Source organism: Arachis stenosperma, chromosome 9 (genome assembly GCF_014773155.1).
Source record: "Arachis stenosperma cultivar V10309 chromosome 9, arast.V10309.gnm1.PFL2, whole genome shotgun sequence".
Lineage (NCBI taxonomy): Eukaryota > Viridiplantae > Streptophyta > Magnoliopsida > Fabales > Fabaceae > Arachis > Arachis stenosperma.
The window spans coordinates 158,142,946-158,158,845 of NC_080385.1; the positions used below are offsets into that span (position 1 = coordinate 158,142,946).

General features: G+C 41.0%; 4 protein-coding genes across 5 annotated transcripts; 3 read left to right on the top strand and 1 right to left on the bottom strand.

The window, feature by feature from the left end:
* The first annotated feature begins 1,169 nt into the window (after positions 1–1,169).
* LOC130950927 (uncharacterized) lies at positions 1,170–7,059 on the top strand. 2 transcript variants are annotated; one of them, XM_057879530.1, is made up of 13 exons: positions 1,170–1,487; positions 2,059–2,231; positions 2,327–2,430; positions 2,542–2,622; positions 2,986–3,089; positions 3,193–3,279; positions 3,427–3,629; positions 4,002–4,203; positions 4,292–4,342; positions 4,430–4,528; positions 4,623–4,682; positions 4,990–5,114; positions 5,776–7,059. In XM_057879530.1, exons 1-13 carry the CDS (start codon positions 1,251–1,253, stop codon positions 6,902–6,904), a joined length of 2,655 nt encoding a protein of 884 aa, XP_057735513.1. In that variant the 5' UTR covers positions 1,170–1,250; the 3' UTR covers positions 6,905–7,059. The 2 variants fall into 2 exon arrangements, with proteins under 2 accessions (XP_057735513.1, XP_057735514.1); XM_057879531.1 differs by having other exon boundaries at positions 4,993–5,114.
* Positions 7,060–9,215: 2,156 nt separating this feature from the next.
* LOC130950277 (uncharacterized) lies at positions 9,216–9,920 on the top strand. Its single transcript, XM_057878792.1, has one exon. It carries the CDS (start codon positions 9,216–9,218, stop codon positions 9,918–9,920), a length of 705 nt encoding a protein of 234 aa, XP_057734775.1.
* A 39-nt stretch (positions 9,921–9,959) lies between these two features.
* Positions 9,960–11,843, top strand: LOC130950278 (uncharacterized). The gene has a single exon (XM_057878793.1). The coding sequence runs from the start codon at positions 9,960–9,962 to the stop codon at positions 11,841–11,843; it is 1,884 nt and encodes a 627-aa protein (XP_057734776.1).
* Positions 11,844–12,251: 408 nt separating this feature from the next.
* On the bottom strand, positions 12,252–15,268 carry LOC130950279 (protein MAIN-LIKE 1-like). Its single transcript, XM_057878794.1, has 4 exons — positions 15,197–15,268; positions 13,782–14,524; positions 13,611–13,698; positions 12,252–13,517 (listed from the first exon to the last, which is right to left on the bottom strand). The coding sequence occupies exons 1-4, from the start codon at positions 15,266–15,268 to the stop codon at positions 12,252–12,254; spliced, it is 2,169 nt and encodes a 722-aa protein (XP_057734777.1).
* Between the last annotated feature and the right edge of the window lie 632 nt (positions 15,269–15,900).

Here is a 15,900-nt window from a genome sequence, read left to right on the forward strand (position 1 = left end):
GAACTTCCACTTTAGGAATTAGAATAACGAGAGTATCGAAAATAGCCGCATTCATTGGCTCATCCTCAAAGGCTCGCTTGACCAGTCCACACACATCATTGCTAAGAGAGTCCCATAACTCTTTGTAGAAAATTGCTTGAAATCCATCTGGCCCTGGGGTTTTAAACGAACTCATGGTCATCACAGCTCTTTTAACCTCTTCAGACGTCACTGGTTCCACTAGCTTTTGACAAGCCTCAGTACTAAGAGACGGGCAAGGAAAATGCCCCATGACGTCCAGGTCGATATCCTCCCTTGTAGAAAATAGTTTTTGAAAGAAAGAATTTGCCGCCATTTTAGAGTCGAAGTCTTCGTGGCCCAAGACCCATCCTCCAAAAACAATCGATGAATTTTGTTCCTCTTTCGCCTGATAATCATCTGCAGATGAAAATTTTTTGTATTTCTGTCTCCACATCTCACCCATTGTTCTCTAGATTTTTGATACCACAACAGCTCTTCTTGAAGAAGGATATCATTCAGTTCCTGATGCAAAACTTGTTCTTTGATCCTAAGTTGTTGATCCTCTTGACTCTCCAGAGTAATCCGAACGTCATTCAAAAGCCTCTCTAGCTTCCTTTTCTTAACAAAAATATTGCCAAAAACCTTTTTATTAAAGCTAATTGCATCTTTTTGAACCTCCAATAAACATTTGACCACATCCAGAGCTCCTTTATTCCAAACTATATGAACAATATTCCTAAAAAGAGGATGAGTCATCCATGCAGCCTAGAATCTGAACGGATGATGGCTCTTGGTAGCCGTCTCTGCCATCTTGCACCTAGTGAACAACGGGCAATGATCAGAGTGAAGGCACGCTAGCACTTCAGTATAAGCCTCCGGAAACATCAGTCGCCAGTTCTGGTTAATGACTCAAGCTTTTTAGCCACCTGCACCCCACCTTTCACCTTCCTATACCAAAAACGATAAGTACTTTATATATTAAAAAATATTATATGAGATACAAAGTTATTAATAATAAAAAAACAAACTTTTTTAAAATGTAAATTAAAATTATAAAAAAATTTAAAATTAAGCAGAATTAATTATTTTTTATCAATAATTTTAGCCATCAATTTAATATTTTTTGTCTGGTAACTTCTAACTACTTCACTTCGCTGCCAAAATCAATCAATTTAGGGTTTCAAAATCCCCGCCAAATTTCCTCCCTTTCCCTTTCTCATTCTCAGTCACTCAACTCCCCTCACTCTGTAATGTCAATGGCGGTGGAGAACGAGAAATCGGAATCCCCTATCACCAAAGCTTCGAAGCCACTTCCTCCTCCTGCTCGTAACGAGAACTTACCGCAGAAGCAACCGTCGAGCCCCACCGCAAGGGATCGCATTGTTTCCGTTGCTTCAAACATTGCATCTCAGCCTCTTCACTTCTCTGATCCTCAAGTTTGGGGCGTCCTCACCGCCATCTCCCACAATGCCCGTAAAAGGCTCCAGGTTCTTTCTTTCTCCCTTGTCAGATAAAATATCAGTTGCTCTAATTTATAGGTTTCTTTGTAGTTGCGTTTCTTTATTTGAAAAATGCAAGTGAAGTGAACCTTTATGCCTCTGAAATTGAAAAGTGACAAGCTTGCAGCTTGATCTCTGATATAAGCCACGACCTGTCGGATTCAGTACATAAACCTTATGAACTTGTGATGATTTCATGCATGCAATAATTTGGGCATTAGTGTGCATTTAGATATTTCAATTTGTTTATTCATTTATATATTGTTCAAACAGTCTGCAAAGTAAGAGAATTTTTTCAAAGCAACTTTTTTTTTTTTAATTACAAAAGATGGTCAAACAAACAGACTCTTAATACATGTCAACAAGATTGAACTGTGCTGTAAATATTATGGATTTGCAGCAAAGTTATTGTGAAATTACAGTCAGTGGTAGTTGAACCGCAGCTGTGACCAATGGTATTGGCACCTTTTCTTCATTTAATTGTTCTTTTTCTGTAACTATTGATTACTCCTCTTCATTTGATTTGATTTGATTTGATTGAATGGTTGATTCTGACCAGGGAATTAATATTTTACTAACTGCGGATGAGCACTGCATTGGCCGATTGGTGGATGATGTGCGATTCCAGATTGATTCGAACAACATTAGTGCAAATCATTGCAGAATATACAGGATGTCGATTACAAACGAAAATATGGTGGACACAACATCAATTTTCTTGAAAGATACAAGGTTGTGGATTCTTTTTCAGAGCTTGGCTATTTCCATCCTTCCTATGGAAAAATTCCACCCTTGTCATATTCTGATTTTTGTAAAGTCTTGTTCAGCACAAATGGAACTTATCTTAACTGGGAGAAGTTAAAAAAGAATGGTCCTGCTGTCAAAGTCTGCCATGGTGATATTATATCGTTTGCTGCTCCTCCTCAGCACGGTATGAATGCTTTCCAGTTATCAGAAGTCAGAATTTTCAGTTTTTCTTTAATAAATGGGATTTCAGGTTTTTTTGGTTCCCTCAAGAAATATTTTGTATCTTTTTATACAGATCTTACATTTTCTTTTGTATATCGAGAGGTGCTTTTGTCCACCCCCGTGCCAGATAATGCAGCTGCTAAGCGAAAAGCGGGTAATGTTATGATTAACCGAACTTATTTTACTAGTTTTTGTCATTATAGCATTCTACTCCTATTATGTTCATTATAGAATTCAAGCTTGGAAATTATATTATAGCATGTTATGATATTCAGAATTTTCCTATACATTTGATTTTGACATTTGCAGCTTCTTCATATAACTTCATGTGATCAACTGTTTACTTCCTATTCGTTGTGAAATTTATATAACTTCTAATTGATAATTATGATATATAATATAATTTTCTATCAGAAAGTTATTTGAAAGATACATCATGGTTGATATAGATATTTGTTTTATTTGAGTTTGTGGTGCTTTTTAAAATTTCTGTCTTACTTTTTCTTATCTTATATAGTGGGTTGTGCCTCTGAAAGCAAGAGATTGAAAGGCTTAGGCATTGGTGCCCACGAAGGTCCCATTTCTCTTGATGATTTTCGAAGCCTTCAAAGATCAAACACAGTACGTTATTTTAAAAGGATGCAATATCCTAAGCACTGTAAACTCCTCCTTTCTTACCCTTCTTTTTCCTCATGTTAATTGTATCCTATCTTATTCTTGGCAGGAGCTGAGGAAGCAGTTGGAGAATCAGGTGGTATTAATTGATACTTTGCGTAATGACAACCGTGTTGCTGCTGATCGTCATGAAAGTGTATGTAGCTGATGTATTTTCAATTTATGTGCTCTTCTAAAACTCTGCATGCAGATTTTAATGTAAAAATGTTCAATCTCAAGTTGTTCTTTGTTATATTAATATGTGGTCTTCAATGTCTTACCTAATCCACAATCCATTTTATAGGAATTACAATCAGCCAAGGAGTCTGTTGCAAAATGTTACCTTGATCAATTAAAAGAATTACAACAAAGTGTAGATCTAAAACACAAGGAACTAGGCGATTTTAATAGAGTAACTGCTGAACAGAAACATGCCATCGAAGACCTCAATGAAAGGCTGAGTGCTTCTATGCAGTCATGTGCTGAAGCAAATACTATAATAAGTAGGTATGATCTATATAATTCTGAGCTATTTAATTCTTGATTTTGAGTTTTTCACTTCTTTAGTGTTCAATGTTGATGCAAGTGTCATAGGAATGAAGTTGTTCATTTTTATGTAGTTTGAGCTTGAGCTGCTCCTTGATTGATTGATTTTTATGTTGCAATGAGAATTGGCAATGTGGAATGATTTAGTGCTTATGTACATGTGTCTATATCCTTGTGTGTAACATCCTGGGGATGAATTTTTGTACTGACTGTTGGAAGAGGATGAAACTTTTGGTACCATGATTAGTATTAAAACTTTTGCCCCTTACGCCAGCTGTATTCAACTTGCACAGTTGATAATTGAGTCCCTCTCACTTGCTCCTCTGCATGCAGTCAGAAAGTAAATATAGCTGAACTCAAGGAACAATTAGATGACGAGCAGACTCAGCGAAAAGAAGAGCGGGAAAAGGCCACAACTGATCTAAAGGCTGCTGTTTTTAGAGCCCAGTCTGAGGCTCAGGAGGAATTAAGACGACACACTGATGCTGCCTTAAGAAGAGAAAGGGAACTACAAGATACAATAAATAAGCTTCAGGTTTGAAGGTTTTGTCGCTAAATTAGTAAGAAACTGTATCCCTTTGATTTTGAAGCTTATAAGCTGTCATTCTTTCTGAATGTTGTAGGAGTCAGAGAGGGAAAGGTGTTTGCTAGTTGAAACCTTGAGGTCCAAACTGGTATGGTCCTGCTCATGTTTAGCCTACAATGGGAGACAACTTGTGTATTTTATAAATAGGTTTGTGCCTTCATTCATTTTGTTGCAGGAGGATACTAGGCAAAAGATGGTTGTGTCTGATAATAAGGTTCGCCATTTGGAAACCGAATTGCATGAGGAGAAGCTGACCACTGCAAATCAAACAAAGGTACTCATATAGTTTTGTGTGTATATTATGTCCTTTTTCATATTTTGGATTTGGTTACTATCTCGCTGAACAAAAATGCAAATTCATGGAGCAGAAAATAGAAGAACTTGAAGAGGAAAGAAGAAGATTAAACCAAGAGCTTGAGAGTGAAAAGGTAGATATTGGAATTTCATGTTCCAAGAATGTTTTTGTATAAAGTTGTTTGTCTAAATGATGTCTGCTTTCCACCGATTGCTGTTACTATTAATGACTTATTTCCATGAGACTTAAGAGTATGACAGTATCTTATTTATATGTTGCTAGACTGATAAATTCTAATTAATAAGTTGCTTCAGCTTTCTAATTCAATATCCCCCCTTATTCTCTTCTATCTTTTATTTATGTTTTTTAGCTCGCTCTTCTTTTATTTTGGTGGTGAAGTTTCTTTATGTGAAACTGAAAATATTTGTTGCTGTTGTTAGCAGGCAGCTCGAGAAGAAGCATGGGCTAAAGTTTCTATTCTTGAGCTTGAGATAAATGCCGCAATGCGGGATCTAGATTTTGAGAGGAGGAGGTTAAGAGGTGCCAGGGAAAGACTTATGCTTCGGTAAGGCACAAGTTGTTTCTGTTTAATATGATCACTGGACAACTGTAGTTTGAAAATTATGTAAGAATGAAACCTTATGTAGAAAAGATATTAAAGGACATCACATCGCAGGATGGGCTACTTTACTTGAATACTGTAATTCTTTGGCTTGCTTTACAGTTTACATATAAGATTTTTTTCTTAAGTTGGTGATTAAAATAGACAGGAACGGGAATTCTATGACTTCTTAATTAGAATTATCACTAGGGTGTATATTATGGTTATGTGAACATTACTATCATAGATTCTGAATGGATTTTAGCTACCCTGAAAATATGAAGAATAAAGGATGTATAAACATCTACAAGAATATGAAAGCAATTAGCAGAGCAATTGAGCCTAAATAAAAGTAGGACCGTGGCTGAATAGTTTTTGTTGTATTTATTAGAATGGACTACTCAACAATGTCATTGCAGTAAAAATTGCAGATCCTGGTATTCGTCTGTTGGATATGTCATTCATGCTGAGTTAATCAGCTTTGTTTAGTAGTCCCTGTTGGTTAACATGCTGCAGCGTTGCACTGTTTGTATTAAATGCTGATCGGCACTTTAACTTTATGAGGCAACTTCTACACCTGCATTATGCTTTGATTTTGCCACTGAAGCTCATTGATGTCATGCAGGGAAACACAACTACGGGCATTTTATTCCACTACTGAGGAAATACAAGTACTCTTTGCCAAGCAACAGGAGCAATTAAAGGCTATGCAGAGAACTCTTGAAGACGAAGAGAATTACGAGAATACTTCTGTAGATATGGATGGAGTGATCGGTGGAACCCCTGGAAGAGAGAGAGAAGTTGCAGGATATCATAGCAAAAATGCTGCAAAGGCAGGATCAACTGCATCTACACAGAAGCGCAACAGGGATCAAGTAGAAACCTCAAGCAATGAAGCTAGTGTCACTGAGAAGCATGACTGTGAGGTGAGAAGTCAAGAATGCCAAAATACACAAGAGTTCACCAGTGCAAATCATGATCATGATGTAAGAGGTGGCTTTGGTTCTGATATTGATGGTCTTGGCACAACAGCTATGATGGATGGAGGTGCTGGCGGTACTGAGCGAGTTCTGGGAACTGAAAGTCCTTCAAATTATGGCGTAAAGCATGTTGATTTGGATAAATCTGGTGCTTTAGATGGGGACACTATGCAGTGTGATGATGATGTAAATGTACAAGAAACTGAGGAGCAAGCCCATGATCGTGTTTCGCATCCGTTGCAATTACATGATCCTGCAGACACTGAAAAAGTTATTGAGGATACCGAAGTTGGAGGCACAATCAGAACAGCAGACCTTTTAACTTCCGAAGTTGCTGGCAGCTGGGCTTGCAGTACAGCCCCTTCTGTGCATGGAGACAATGAATCTCCAAGCAGAGACAATAATGAAGGTTGTGGTCCATTGCATGATTCAAATATTGTGGTGGCTGAGAGTCAGAACACTCGTTCTGACGATGCTGCCGCTAGACGGAATGAGCGGCAAGCACTCCGGGATATGATTGGCATTGTTGCTCCTGATTTGAGGGAGAAGTTTGGAGGTTCTGCATATAATTGTGGTGAAAAGCAAGAGAAAGATGGCAGTTCAACTGACTCGGACACGCAGACTTGTAGCAACAGTGGCAATGAAGGTAGAATCAATGCAGAGGGTGGAACTATGTCTGATGAAGAAACTCAGTGTTGTGACCATGTTGAAGAGAATGAAAAACTGGATGATGCCATGGATGAAGGTGATGATGAAGCTACTCAAGAAGATTGAATCTCTTGTATAAAATATAAGTCAGGAAACTGTACATATTTACATGGATTTCTGAAGACATCTCATCTCATCTCACGTATATAAAGTGGTTGATGACCCCTTGCGGTTATGACCCCCTCTAATTATATTTAAGGCGTCTTATGTTATTGTTTTTTATTTGTGACTGAAATAAACTAAACAAAGAAAAATAAAATAAACAAAATAAAGGAACCTCTTAAATAGAGGGACAGTTTTAAATAAAAGAATTACTTAAATAGAAGGACAGTCTCGTTTAAAACTGCTGTAAAACTCCTCCCAAGGAAAGAAGCTCCATATAAGAAAGTTGTAACTTCATTGTCATTTTTACCATAATATCTACTACCGTATTTGTATTTTTCATAATTAAACGAAAGTTAATATGCCAATTCCAATGCATGATATCTTTTATTTCGGGAACCAATGGATCAATAAACCCAAAACCATATTGAGTAACAAGATTAAATGCTTTCATATAATCTGTCTTACAAATAACATCTCGTTGACTCACATTCCAAGAGATATCCTCTCCAAATAGAAAACAATTTCCCTTGAAGAATATTATTACTCTCAATCATTCTCAAACACCCGTTTTGCCAACTCCCATTACAATATCTAATAACACAAGCAAAACCAATATTATCACTCGAACCAAAATAACTAGCATCATAATTAATTTAAAATTATCCATTTAGAGTAGAGGGAAGAGACATATGTTGTAATTCAAAAATATTCCTAAAGTTCATTTTCTGAAGTTAATGCCAGATAAATCACTTTTTCTGGAAGCAAAATTTTATGAGGATTAAAGATGTCATTATTCCTTACTCGTCATATCCTTCCGAAATGCTCTTATTTATTATTATTTATCATTCACTAGAATCGGTTTTCTTTGTGGAATAGTGTTTTATTTTGTATTTTTTTTTAATTTACTTTTTTTTTTAAGTATAAATAGTGTATCAGTATTACTCGCAATTTATATATGAGCTTTATTTATTTGGTTCAAATATATCGTGCTTGCTGTTGTTATGGATGGAGATAGGGGCGAGCATGACCCGGCCCGACCCGAAGATTCGGTCCGGTCTCGAACACTTTAGGGGCTAATTTAGTGTGATTTTATCGGGTTTAGGGTCGGGTAAGGGTCTCAAAAATAGACCCGGTCATTATTTCGGGTCGGGTTCGGGCCATAGCTCGGTCATCCGAAATCGGTCCGGTGGCCTGGTCACCATACACAATAAATATTTTGTATTATTAGTGATAGATGATGGCTATTATTATGTGGAATTTAAGTATTGTAAACCTTAATATTTTGTGTTATTAGTCATTATATATAAGACTATAAGTTAATGTTTTATATTTAAAATGCATAAGACTTTAGACTAATGCATAATATTGTGTTATTTGTGTTGATTTAAATATTTGGTGTTATTAGGCAATATTAGTATTGATTATGGTTATGCTTTAATTTTAGAGAAGAGTTGGTTCTTGTTATATTTTTCTAAGTGAATTTTACTATGTCAAATAATAGTTGGAGTCTTGGAAATTTGGATATTTTTACATGCTAACTTATAAGAAGGTATCAAGGTAATATAATGTTAACGAGCCGGTTTTCACCCGGTATAGTTGTGGCCCGAAAGGGTATAGATTTCATCGGGTGTATGGTCAGATTTGAGTCTCAAAAATGGGCCATATACATATTTCGGGTCGAATCTGGATTACATCAAACTTAGTTTCACCCAACTCATGCACACCTTAGATGGAGACAATGTCATGTAAGCTAAATAAACCATCGGATTTGATAAAATGAACCAAGGGGAACTCGGTTACTACTTTCTACTCTCTTTTTTGGACGGTGTCAAGTAGAAGTGAATTTTAAACAAAATTTAGGGTAAAAAACCCAAATGAGCCAAGGAGAGCTCAAAATTACCTAATTCAGCCAATTCAAAAATCCATACATGAATCAACCAGGACGAATTATTATATAATTCGAATCAATATGATTCGAATTATACTTACATGTAATTCGAATTGATATGATTCGAATTACACACAGGTAACAAACTAAAGTAATTCGAATTGACTTAATTCGAATTACTAGGAAGGACACATTATTAAGTAATTCGAAACAACTTGTTTCGAATTACACTTAACTAATTCGAATTTAGTTAATTCGAATTACTAGGTTAGGTTGTGATACTACATAATTCGAAACATATAGATTCGAATTATATATATATAGTGCGAGCCAGGGCTGTATATATATGTTGTGAACTCATGTTGCTCTCAACAAAGAGGGGAGATGGCTAGTGAGGAGAGTTTCCTAGTTCTGGTACATTACAGAGGGTCGATTAAGAGAAAAACTCGGTCCGGCGTGAAGTTCACTGATAAGGATCCCCTATGTATTATCGTGACGCCAACAACCACCTACGATGCTCTTGTTAGCTCTGTGCTGGAGAAGCTTGGTCTTGAAGGAGTTAAAAGGGTCAAGAAGTTTTTCTACCGCATTCCAACAGTGGTGCTCCATGACACCGTGAAGTTTGATTGTTTCACAATCGGTAGTGACGAGGACTTGCAGGTTATGTTTCTTTCTCGTAGGCAGTTTCCCGAGGTAAGGACACCAGAGCTGTTGGCAAAGTTGGTTGATGTGGTATCTAGCTCAGGTGGTTCGAACCGGAATGCCAATACTATAGCCGCGGTTGCCGGCTCGAGCTCGAGACATGCTGTTGCTTCATCCTCTGCTCCTGTGTATGAGCCACCGATGCAGCCTGTTGCGTCCCCTTCGTTTGCCGTTGATCTGAGCGGCAATGTTGGAGACGAGGTTCGGTATGGGGAACATATTCCCACCAAGGTACATTGTCCCACACCGGCTGGTGTTGGTGATGGTTTGTTTGATGGTCCAGATGACGATGACGTGGAGCCGGATATAATCGCTGATGAAAGTGGCGATGATGTTGGAACTACTGTTCCGACAAGGGCTACAGGTGGATCTAGTTCTGGCACATAGCAGTATCCACCCCATTTTTTCTCATTGGACCTAGATGCCATGCGGCAGGACGACAATGCTCTGCAGGCCTCAGGATTTGGTGCTAGAGATACCGAGGGGTCTGCCGGTATGAACGAGTTCCAGGTTGGCCAACAATTTCAGGATAAAGATGAGGCGCTGTTGAGTGTGAAGACGTACAGTATCCGCCGAGGGGTCCAGTACAAGGTCGTTGAGTCTGACTACCGCAGGTATGTGGGAAAGTGTTCTGAGTTTGGGAATGGGTACACATGGCTAATTCGGTTGAGTCTCCGACAGCGGAAGGGTATCTGGGAAGTGAAGCGATACAACGGACCGCATACATGTCTTGCCAGCTCCATCTCCAACGACCATAGGAGTCTGGACTACCATGTCATATCCACCTTCATTATGCCGATGGTTAGGGCTGATGCAGCTGTGAACATCAAGGTGCTTCAAAATGCCACGGCCGCACACTTTGGGTTCAGGCCTACGTACAGGAGGGTATGGATGGCGAAGCAGAAGGCCGTTGCCGTCATATATGGGGACTGGGACGAGTCGTACAATGAGCTCCCTAGGTGGGTTTTAGGAGTTCAGCTGACGATGCCTGGCACTGTAGCCGTCCTCAGGACTTGCCCTGTTCGAGTTGGGGGACAGGTTGACGAGTCTCAGGTTTATTTTCATAGGCTGTTCTGGACTTTCCCCCCTTGTATCCAGACATTCCGTCATTGCAAGCCTTTGGTGAGTATTGATGGCACCCATTTATATGGGAAGTATGGGGGAACACTGCTAGTCGCCATTGCACAGGACGGAAACTCGAACATCCTCCCCGTGGCATTTGCACTAGTTGAGGGTGAGAATGCTGAGTCATGGTCTTTCTTTCTTTCCCACCTCCGTGAGCACGTGACACCTCAGCCGGGTCTGTTAGTTATTTCAGATAGGCATAACGGCATCAAGGCAGCCCTCGAGGCTCCGGATGGGGGATGGCTACCCCCTGCTGCGTACCGGGCGTTCTGCATTCGACACGTTGCAGCGAATTTTGCCTTGACGTTCAAGGGAAAAGATGCCCGGAGGCTTCTTGTTAACGCCGCATATGCCAAGACCGAGGTGGAGTTCGACTACTGGTTTGACATTCTGCGCTCTGAGAATCCGGCAATGTGTGACTGGGCGAACCGAATCGAGTATTCGTTGTGGACACAGTACTGTGATGAGGGTCGGAGATTCGGGCACATGACGACCAATATTTCGGAATGTGTCAACTCAATCCTGAAGGGGGTTAGAAACCTCCCTGTTTGCTCGCTGGTGAAGGCCACATACGGAAGGCTAGCTGAGCTATTTGTCCGTAAGGGTAGGGAGGCCGAGGCTCAGATGGGTACTGGACAACAATTCAGTCAATACCTAGTAAAGTGTATCGAGGCCAACCTGAGGACAGCCAGGCACTTCACGGTGACTGTTTACGACAGGGATAACTCGGAGTACACCGTTGCTGAGACGACTCCGACAGGTTCATTCTCTCTTGGTACGTACAGGGTCTCATTAGGGTCTAAGACTTGTGATTGTGGATACTTCCAAGCACTTCATTTTCCCTGTCCACACGCACTGGCATGCTGTGCTTATTCACAGCTTACATGGCAGCCTTACGTCCACGAGGTATATCGCCTTAGCTCCGTTTTCGGTGTCTATCAGATGGGATTTGCCCCTCCCATTCCAGAGGGTTTCTGGCCACCTTATGCCGGGCCTACCATTATACCGGATCCGAGTATGAGGCGTGCGAGGGAGGGTCATCCTAGATCCACAAGAATTCGCACCAACATGGATGAAGCAGATCCGAACCGGCCAAAGAGATGTGGCCTCTGCAGGCAGCCAGGTCACACCAGGCGTAGTTGTCCACAAGCCGCAGGCCCCAGCGGGACTGCTGGAAATCAGTAGGAGATTTGCTATGTCTGTGTTTGTTTGTTAATGTATTAGCACTTGTCTTCTAATTGTTTTTAATTGTTAATGTATTACAACTTGTCTGTAACTACTCTGTTTCCTATGTGTAATGAAACTTGTTATTTGTACCAAATATTTCTGTTGAATGTCTTTTAAATGATTGAAATTTATAACTAGAACAAACAACATTATACATGGGATGACTGATAACGAATAACATAACATCAAACTATAAATCATAACATAAAAGTAGAATACATCAAAGTAAATGACATAACAAAACATCAAAGTACATAACATAATATCAAATAACATAATAACAAAGTACATACCATAACAATGATAACCAACCAACAAAGTACACAATATAAATATAACAACATGACATACACCACTATCCATGAATCATCTAAATAGGTGCGATCCAGTGCCGCAACGGCGTGGCACCCGTGTCCGGTAGCCCCTACGTATAAGTGGCTCCTCATCCTCAATCGACTCGTCGCTGTCATCTGGAACTGGCTGTCTCGGGGTCATAGGCGCAACATGCCCGGGTCTGGATGACGACGGGCCGGCAACTGAGTGTGATCCAATACTCTGCGCCGATGCTGGGGTCCCACCCATGGCAAAAGGATGCGCAGGAGCTACTGTGGCAGGCTCATTCAGATCTACATCCAGGGGTGCCTGTGTCCCTGTCGTCTGAACCCGTCCGGCTGCAGCCTCATCCTCCTGCATGATGGTCCGGATATCATCAAGGAAATGTGGTTCACCGAACTCGGCCACAATGCCATCACTAGCAAGTAAGTCTCCAAACATCGAGCCAGGACTCACCCATGGAGTACTATCCTGAAGGGTATGATCATCACCGGGAACACCTACGAAATAATCTTCAAGACCTCCACCACCAAGCCCAGCATCAGTGTGACTCGTGGGATCTCCCATACCAGATCCATGGGACCCACCATCATGCCCGCCCTGATGGGCCCTATCAACCCCCGCAACATCACCTCCCCCAGGCATCTGGGCACCCTGTCTAGCAGCACCCACCCTCCTCCTGCCTCCACGACCACGAACTCTCCCCCCACCCCTAACTGGGTCGTCTCCGGCATCCATAGCCCGATCCACCCAGTTCCACTCACGCTGACTACGACGTGTCCCAACTCGTGCTCTCCTCTCAATACGACGTCTGTCAGGAACATCCTCGACCCGGTCCATGTCTGGAAGTCGGCCTGCACCCCTCTGCGTCGCCTCATCTGGAATAGGAACACCTCTCGGATCCCCCAATAACATCTCCGGCGACAAAAACCTCTTTCCGTGCTGATACCACCATGTCAAGAACTCATGTGACGGTCCGGGGTCGGGCACGATGTCAAACTGTAGAATGTGATCAGCACGCTCCTGCCAGTGAAGATGCCACTCAGGGCACTGGGCCGGGAACCAACGGTCACCTCCTCTCCCGTCCTTCGACATCAGGAAGTCGATGTTCAGGGCGGGAGACGGTATGGGCTGAACGCCGCCAAACTGAGGTAAAACTCTATCAACCTGATGCCACTCGACAACCGCAAAATAAATCAGGGACGTCCTGCATCGCCATAACATCGTATGCCGAGGCTCCAACACCTCAGGATGGACAACCTGGATGACGTCGAGTGCGCTATAGGGCATCCATATGAACTGAAAAAATCAAAATCAAATCGTTTGTACACTTAGTTAAGTGCTATAAACTGAAACAATGACTTGAGATACACAAATGTTCTGCGTACTTACCTGCCGATGCTGTAACAAGTCGATCTTCATGCGAGCCATCTGTACCCGAGGTCCCTTGTTGCTAATCCCAGGATTGTAACCAGACCATCTGCGTACAAGAAAACAGAAGAATTGGTTGCATAATTGAAAATAATAACAAGAAGAATATATAGTACAAAACAATAACGGTACCTCGAGGCAAGGGGCCAGCTGATCTCATCATACCTAGATGGTCTAAGTGTGGGAAACCTCCAGAAGATCCACGACTGTAATAACTGTAACGGGCCAGCTAACTTCACTACATGTCTGTTGGCGACTCGGCACATGCACCTGTACAGCCATGCTAGTGCCGCCGACGCCCAACTGTAGCGACCCATCACCTCAAGCCGAGCAACATAAGGTAGCCATCTGATGTGTATACGATTGCCGGACTTGTCGGCAAACAGCTGCGTACCCAATAACATCATGATATAGGCCCGGGCAAAGCGCCTAACTGTCTCCTCATCTGCCCCGTCTGGACACTCTGCAAATGTCTCCTGAAACCAGGTGCAGTTGACTGCGAATTTCTGCACCTGGTTCTCCAGAGGTAAAACACCGAGCAACTCATGGAACCACTGCCAAGCAGGTCTCCCACCCTCAATGTAAAGGTGGAAGTCGGTAAGGCAGCCACTAACGTAATCTCCGTCGACTGGCAACCCCAGCTGGTATGCGACGTCCTGAAGCGTGATAGTGCACTCTCCGAACGGCATGTGGAAGGTGTGCGTCTCAGGCCGCCACCTCTCGACGAATGCGCTGACTAGGGGCTCGTCTAGTCGGAACCATCTGTCGTTCAGTCTCGCAAGATGGTAAAGTCCCGCCATCTGCAAGTACGGAACATACCTCTCATCAAGACGCATCCCCTGTTGCCGCCTAACGTTGGATATGCAACGACGAGGCTGGCCAGTACATAAACCGCATAATTAGAACAGATGCACAAACCACTAACATAAGCGATATATTTTATAAGGAACCAGAAAATAAATCATGATGGGTAAAAGATATATGAAACAAACGACCAACATTTCATACACAAACCGCTCACTCAAACCACGTGCCAATACCATTAACAAAAACATATGCATTTTCACATTTATCATAATCCACTACCGTTAACCGCTAAACCATCACTGAATCCACTATCCAAAACCGTTAACAAAAACCAAGTACAAAAATCTATAATAAAAACCACTGGCCTAAACCACTTGCTTAAACCGCTAACAGTAAAATAAACCGCTAAAACAAAACCATTAACAAAAACCACTGTCCTACACCACCAACCTAAACCACGACCCCAAACCGCTAACCAACCCTAAACCACTATCCAAAACCATTAACACAAACCGCTTACAAAAAACAATTTCAAATACCACTAAAAAAAACTACTGGCCTAAACCACTTGCATACACACCTAACACTTAAATAAACCGCTATAAAAAACCATTAACAAAAACCACTAGCCTACACTACTTTCCTAAACCACTATCCTAAAGCACTAACAGTAACATAAACCATTATAAAAAACCATTAACAAATACCGTTATCATAAACCGCTTTCATAAACCACTAACCTCGTCGTTGATCACACCGGCGATATGAGCTACTCCATCCAAACGATAAAGCCTTCCCGGATCGTCCCCCATCGACAGAAACAGCCGCTCTGGTCGCACTCGTACTGAACGTTGGTCTTCTTCTCTGGGATTTGGTGGGGTTGGAGAATGAGAAAGTGATTCGAATGAACTTGGCTCGAACTCCTTTTATAGCCGAATCCCTTGTAATTCGAATCAAGTTGATTCGAATTACTATGCAACTCAATTTTCACCTAATTCGAATAAACTAGATTCGAACCTCTCTACTATCCACTTCTCCTAGTAATTCGAATTAAGTAAATTCGAATTATGTTGATGTAATTCGAAACAAGTTGTTTCGAACTTCATTGGTTTGTTGCCTTCCTAGTAATTCGAATCATATCAATTCGAATTACATGTAAGTATAATTCGAATCATATTGATTCGAATTATATAATAATTCGTCCTGGTTGATTCATGTATGGATTTTTGATTTGGCTGAATTGAGTAATTTTGAGCTCTCCTTGGCTCTTTTGGGTTTTTTACCCCAAAATTTATATATGGATTATTAGTGGACAAATAAAAACCAAAAAAGAAACATTTATTTATCTATTAAAAATATATATCAAACTAGTGTTGTAATGATTAAATAAAACATAAATATCTAAAGGTTTTTTTTATACATTTATTATGTCAATTATATGTAT